The 6381-nt window shown below is 38.3% G+C and overlaps 1 protein-coding gene and 1 pseudogene across 2 annotated transcripts; both read left to right on the forward strand.

Moving 5' to 3' along the window:
* The first annotated feature begins 711 nt into the window (after positions 1-711).
* LOC106337464 (phosphoglucan phosphatase DSP4, chloroplastic-like) lies at positions 712-4047 on the forward strand. 2 transcript variants are annotated; one of them, XM_013776573.1, is made up of 14 exons: positions 712-924; positions 1022-1096; positions 1175-1220; positions 1360-1471; positions 1574-1650; positions 1732-1808; positions 1924-2004; positions 2531-2663; positions 2901-2960; positions 3041-3097; positions 3245-3340; positions 3450-3509; positions 3605-3712; positions 3791-4047. In XM_013776573.1, exons 1-14 carry the CDS (start codon positions 899-901, stop codon positions 3920-3922), a joined length of 1140 nt encoding a protein of 379 aa, XP_013632027.1. In that variant the 5' UTR covers positions 712-898; the 3' UTR covers positions 3923-4047. The 2 variants fall into 2 exon arrangements, with proteins under 2 accessions (XP_013632027.1, XP_013632026.1); XM_013776572.1 differs by having other exon boundaries at positions 713-924; positions 1022-1100; positions 1176-1220.
* Positions 4048-4287: 240 nt separating this feature from the next.
* Positions 4288-6381, forward strand: part of LOC106337146 — a 2499-nt pseudogene continuing 405 nt past the window's right edge.

A 6381-nucleotide genomic window follows, 5' to 3' on the forward strand; every position in this document is an offset into this window, starting at 1 on the left:
TGTTAATTTTATTTCTTTATGATTCATCAATTTGAATCTCATAACCATATAATTCTCTATTTGAATAGACAAAGGGGAAAACATACCTTGTGAATCCATGACTCAATGATCTATGGCAAGAGAATGGATCTTCCAATACAAACCCCTTGTTGACCTTAGCTCTCCATTGATGGGATATGGAGTTTTTCACTTAATGTCAAGTTAGGTTGCATTGGGGACCATAACCCATGATGTAGAAGTAATTTCTTGTTCAACCCTTCACTAAACTAGAAATCACATAAGGCATCCACATATAATATTTCATAACATTTTATGCCCAAACTTATTAATGGTCATATCACATTTATTCCTTAACATATGTGACCCAACCAAAATGATCTTACATTCAACATATACCAAAAACGCAGAAAAATTAGTGGGACAAGATTGTACTTGGGGCTCAATGTCTTCTTTTATAACCGTGGTGTATGTTAGTTCAGCAATTCCGATTTAGTTGGTTTAGACTTCTTTTTTTTTTTTTGAGTTTTTGCTGTGTTTGGACTTTTAATACTGGTTGACTTGCTGTTTCGAATCATAGAAAAGGGTGCTTTTTCTGAGTTACGTGATGACGTCACGTGAATGGTCATGTTGAGATTAGGGGGTGTTTTGATTGAAACAAAAAGTTGGAGCATCTTTTTAAATTTAATACTGTCCGTCCCTTTAGTACGAAACAAAACAAAAGTGATTTGATTGCGTTCCCGAGCGTGCGGTCCCAGTTGCATTTTGTCGCGATCTTCAGAGTCGCACTCACAGGGATTATAATCTATACTTACCAATAAGCAGATCTTTATCGTCGAACTTGTGACTGAGTGAGTGAGCAAAAAGCCTCCGCTAATATTTTTCCTACACTCTCTTAGAGATGAATTGCCTTCAGAATCTTCCCAGGTCTCTTCTGCTTGCTTTCAGAATTGTGTCTTTCTTCTTATTTATTTGACTTCTTTGATTCTATTTGATTCTGTGTGTTGATTGACATGATTTTCAGATCCTCAGTCTCACCTTTGTATGGCTTTGGGGGCAATCAAAGAGTCCCTTCTTCGCCTTCTTCTTTGAAGATGATGCTGGTAACCACACTACTTCACCTATTTCTTTGATTCAGTCTTCCTTCTTAACTTTCTGTAAAATTATTTATTTTGCAGCTACCGATCAAAGCCAATGATCTTAAATTGCGACTTGTCTTACAGGTAATTTGGTAGTTTAATTAATGGTCACAGAGTTTTTGACTAGATTCACCTTTTCTTTATAACATATTGTTTGTTTATTCATGTGTTGCTTGCTATGTTTGAAACTAGTAAGAATATATATTCTCTTTTTTGAGTGTAGGCTGTATCAGATTCGAAATCCACCAGCGCAGAGGTGAGTGGTGTTTCAAACAAAGAGGAGGAAGAGAAATCTGATGAATATAGCCAAGACATGACTCAAGCTATGGGTGCTGGTTCGTTTTATATACTAACTCTTAATACACCTTTTTTTACAGTAGAGGAACTCGTACTTGTCTGATAATATTGATTCGTTGTCTATTTGTTTTCATTTTCAGTTTTAACCTACAGGCACGAGTTGGGAATGAACTACAGCTTTGTTCGTCCTGATTTAATTGTTGGATCTTGCTTACAGGTTTTGATTTTTTTTTTTTTCTATCCTTGTGTTAAATATTGAAATATGGAATTGTGTTGCTCTCCTGCTTGTTTTGCGTAGACCCCTGAAGATGTTGACAAGCTCCGTAAGATTGGGGTCAAAACCATATTCTGCTTGCAACAAGATCCAGACTTGGAGTATCCTTCCGAAATTCCCTCTTTGCCTGTTCATTCTTTGTGATTTTTTTCAAGATTCATTCGGGTTTGAATGTGGAAAGAGTCATCTGCAGAGTGCCTTGACCAATACTTGCAGATATTTTGGAGTAGATATAAGCAGCATTCAAGCATATGCCAAGACGTTTGCTGATATTCAGCATATTCGCTGTCAAATAAGGTAAAAGGCATCTGTTAAGTTTATGCTTTGTTGATGATTTTATTAGGGACAAAGGTCCCACATCGGTAGTTGGAAGGGATCTTTAGTAATATATAAGATAGATGGGCCACTCCACTTATCACCAATTGGTTTTAGGTTGGAAGCTTATCTAGCTTAACATGGTATCAGAGCTTAATCCACGCAGTCCAACCCGATCCACATCGACCCGGCCCAAAGTTGGCCCTTGAGTTTGTTACCGATTGGTACTAACTGAGCATATTAAGGGTAAAGAGAGATCATGAGAGTTGTATTTTTTTCCTCTATACTATTTCAATTGCTTAAGTAGAGTTGAGATATGGAGCTATTTCATCTGTTTGCAAACTAGTCATCGTCTTCTTCTTACTAGTTGTCTTAACTGCTAAATACTTGGAACCATCGTCATGCCATTTCGCATGTACGAGTTTGTTCACGAGCACATGCATAAAAACAATCCACATTGAACGCACTCACTCACTCACAACATACTATAATCTTTTTGGTGTAACAGAGACTTTGATGCGTTTGATTTGAGACTGCGTCTTCCTGCCGTGATAAGTACACTATACAAAGCCGTTCAGCGAAACGGAGGAGTTACATACGTCCACTGCACTGCTGGAATGGGAAGGGCTCCTGCTGTTGCGGTAAGTTTGCTGAAACCCTGTTACTGCGCTCCTCTCTTTCTCTCCCTTTATTTCATTTTGAGTTTCCCATGAGCGTAAATGCATTTTTTCTAATAGTGAAGAAATGTCTTAGTTCAGCTGTAAATGCATTCTTGTCTTATTTATTGTGCTTCTTTTGGCTGACTAATGAAGCAATGAACAAGTGTTTGAAGTTTTTGCTGGCTAATAACTGAGAAGGGGTGTTAATTTCAATTACAGTTGACATACATGTTCTGGGTGCAAGGCTATAAACTTATGGAAGCTCACAGATTACTTATGGTAAGATGCTAATGTTACTTCTTGTTTCTGTTTCTCCACACATATTTTTCTTGATGGCATCTCTGAAAATTTTTTTGCAGAGCAAACGAACATGCTCTCCAAACTTGGATGCTATCAGAAATGCAACAATTGATATTGTGGGTCAACAACTCTTTAAATTTCAGAATGCTTGCACATATATGCTTGTAGCTTATCAGTTCCATTGATTTGCACGACTTACAACAACCGTTGCTTAGTTACTTGATTCCTGATTGTTGTTCCCGGGTTATATATGGACACAAAAGCTTACAGGACTCAAGAAGAAGATTGTTACACTGACACTGAAAGACAAAGGGTTCTCCACAGTAGAAGTTTCTGGCCTTGACATTGGATGGGGGCAGGTGGAATATCTCTTCTTATAAATCAAATGAAAGATTTTGATGCCTTTCTTTAAAGTTATGATGCAAGTCTTTTGTTCTGTTTTTTTCACCATTTTTCGCCTTTGTACAGAGGATACCTCTAACACTGGACAAGGGAACAGGACTTTGGAGCCTAAAGAGAGAATTGCCTGTGAGTTTTCCTTATAAACTAGAAAAGCTTGGTGTCTGCTTGCTTGTTTAATCATCTTCCGTTTCCAACCACATTTATATATTTCTGAAACGCAGGAAGGACAGTTTGAATATAAATATATTATAGATGGTGAATGGACACACAATGAGGAAGAGCCGTTCACAGGACCTAACAAAGATGGTCATACCAATAATTACGTAAAAGTAAAATGTCTCTTTCTCTTGAGAATTTGAACAAGCTTTGATGAATGAGTTTTAATGTTGCTGTTTTAATGGAAACAGGTGGTGGATGATCCAACGAGCGTGGATGGAGCAACAAGGGAGAGGTTATCGAGTGAAGACCCTGAGCTGTTGGAGGACGAACGTTTGAAACTAATCCAGTTCTTGGGGACTTGTTCTGAGGCAGAAGTTTGAGACTTGAGAGCAATCCTTGTGAATGTCACTTACTAGTAACAATAATTAATAAAATGCTTTTATGTTGGTAATACATAAAGTTACGTTTAAAGCAAAAAAAAAAAAGACATGAAGTTAGTTGTACACTTGTATTATGTTTTTTTTTTCTTTTGAAACACACTTGTAGTCTTGTACTATGTTCAAAGTATAATTTTATTAGATAAAAGAGTATAAAGACTTCAGATCTGTGTTCTTTTTAGTTTACAGCAACTGTGTACCGAAAGTCGCAGTAATTACCAAATTACCCCGAAAGTTACAAATGTACAATTTTACCCCCGGAAAGTTAAGAATATATTACACAAAACTCCCGCTTGCGCTTCCCAACACTGACGACTGTGGTCTGTGTATTGGGGGGGGCGTAGGGTTTTAGTCCCATTTGCAAAGATGGCTCCTCTCTGAATTCTAATCTCTTCTTCTTCTCGAGGTCGCAGGTACAAACTATAAGCATCTCTTCTTCTCGCTTTCTCATGTCTTCTTCTCTATCGATGGCTGTATGAAACAATTCAATTGTCCTCTCTCAGTCTCTCTCTCTTTGTGTTTTTGTACATATACATCTGTATTGAGACATGATGAACTAAACGGATCTGTTTTAATGACTTGTTATACTTTTTGTTGGTAGACTTGTAATGTTTCTTGGGGATGCTTGTCTGGTTCTGAATTGATTTTTAACCTTTTATGCAGTGATAGAACAAAGGGAGAGAGAAGATGCACTCTCTAAAGACTAGTTGCGTAGGGCAAGTATTTGCTCTAGCCAAGCCTCACGACTCTGTAGGCAAGAGAACGCGTAATCGTATCCCCAAAGAGGAGAGAAAGACTCTGGTCGAATCTTTCATAAAAAAGTATGAAAGTCATAGTCTCGAGTTTGTTTTCTTTCTTTCTTATCCACTTTGATTATTTTTAAACAGGCATCAAAGCTTAAACAATGGGAGGTTTCCTTCACTTAGCCTCACACACAAGGAGGTTGGTGGGTCTTTCTACACCATTAGGGAGATTGTCAGAGAGATTATCCAAGAAAATAGAGTCCTTGGTACTAGTGACTTGATTCTCCAAGGCAAAGGCGATGATGACCATTTGCAAGATCAAGCTCTTTCAAGTTCTTTACTGATGGATCCTGTGCCTCCTTTATCTCTGTCCCCAGAGGGATTCCATTCTCCATCAGGTCAAAGTCATAATCATTCTAAAGAAAACAGAGGATCTTATAAGGACAGGGAAGTGAACGGGTATCATCAACTTTCTGAAGAAGGCATAGGGCTGCTCACACACGAGCCAGTGGAGTCTACTGACATATCCAGGGCTCACTTTGCAGGATCTTGCGGTGAAGAGAACGATGCCAAGCTGCATGAGACAGTATGTGACAGTTTTGTCTCCAAACCTCAGGATTTAGAACTCGAGGTGGATAAGAAAGACAGAGGACTTGAGGAAACACCTTTCATTGAAACAAGAGGCACAGAACCTGACGAAAGAGCGAATGATGATGAAGCAGTGATGCCCGAAATGGTGAACATGGCTAAGAATTCATTAGGCACAGTTGGTTTGCCAGCGGAAGCAGTTGCTGAGACTTCTTCAACATCGGATGTACAGCCTAGTGAGGTGGCTAGAGTCTGTGAGGCTGAGAAAGTAACTGAGGCAAAGGTGGAAAGTGATAGCAGCACCGAAACTTCTGTTGATCTTGGAGACATTTCTGATGTGCCTGAAGAACAAGGGACACAAGTCATTGGTGGTCAAATGCCAAAGCAAATCTCTGTCTCTATGGATAAGAAAGTTGAAGAGAAAACTGTAAATCCTGCTTCAGTAGATGTTGAATCTGCTGATACTAAAGGGATGGTGGTTGAGAATGCTGACATTCATGAGACTAAGGAATATAGTAATGGAAGTTTGACAACAGAAGGGATAACGCCAACATCTGGCACTGAGGTAAGCTTTGTCAACTATCTGTTTACTTTTACATTATATTTGAATCCTAGTCTTCATGGTGTCCATACAAGAAAATTCTGGTCATGTTAGTTGCATGACTTATTTGTGAACATCTCCTAATTCTTCATGTCTAAGTTATAGGATAAAGTATTTCATTAGTGTGTGTGTGTGACAGAAGAACGTTGATGATGGAACTGTATATATGGAAGCTTTGAGATGATTGCTTCTAGAAACCTTTACAACCTTTTGAATTGTGTAACAGTCTGCAAGTTTTAAGAAGGACAAAGCTAGGAGTAAAGTCACAAGCGTTGAGAAAGGGAAACAGGATGCTTCAGATAGTTCGAGCTCTCAGAAAGGAAACATTGCACCACTAAACAGAATCAAACCGTGAGTTCAACAAACTCTCAAGTCTTTAGTTATGCTGTCAGATTGTTTGTATTTGTGTTTGGTTCTCCAGAGGTTTCACATGACCTTTCTGTTATCTTTTTTTTTTTTTTTTTTTTTTT

Source organism: Brassica oleracea, chromosome C4 (assembly GCF_000695525.1).
Source record: "Brassica oleracea var. oleracea cultivar TO1000 chromosome C4, BOL, whole genome shotgun sequence".
Lineage (NCBI taxonomy): Eukaryota > Viridiplantae > Streptophyta > Magnoliopsida > Brassicales > Brassicaceae > Brassica > Brassica oleracea.

Excerpts from the sequence above, each read along its gene's own strand:
- LOC106337464 (XM_013776572.1), top strand. The coding sequence starts at position 899 with ATGAATTGCCTTCAGAATCTTCCCAG. Across the intron at positions 925-1,021 it reads TGCCTTCAGAATCTTCCCAG|ATCCTCAGTCTCACCTTTGT; the intron begins GTCTCTTCTGCT and ends CATGATTTTCAG. Across the intron at positions 2,664-2,900 it reads GAAGGGCTCCTGCTGTTGCG|TTGACATACATGTTCTGGGT; the intron begins GTAAGTTTGCTG and ends TTTCAATTACAG.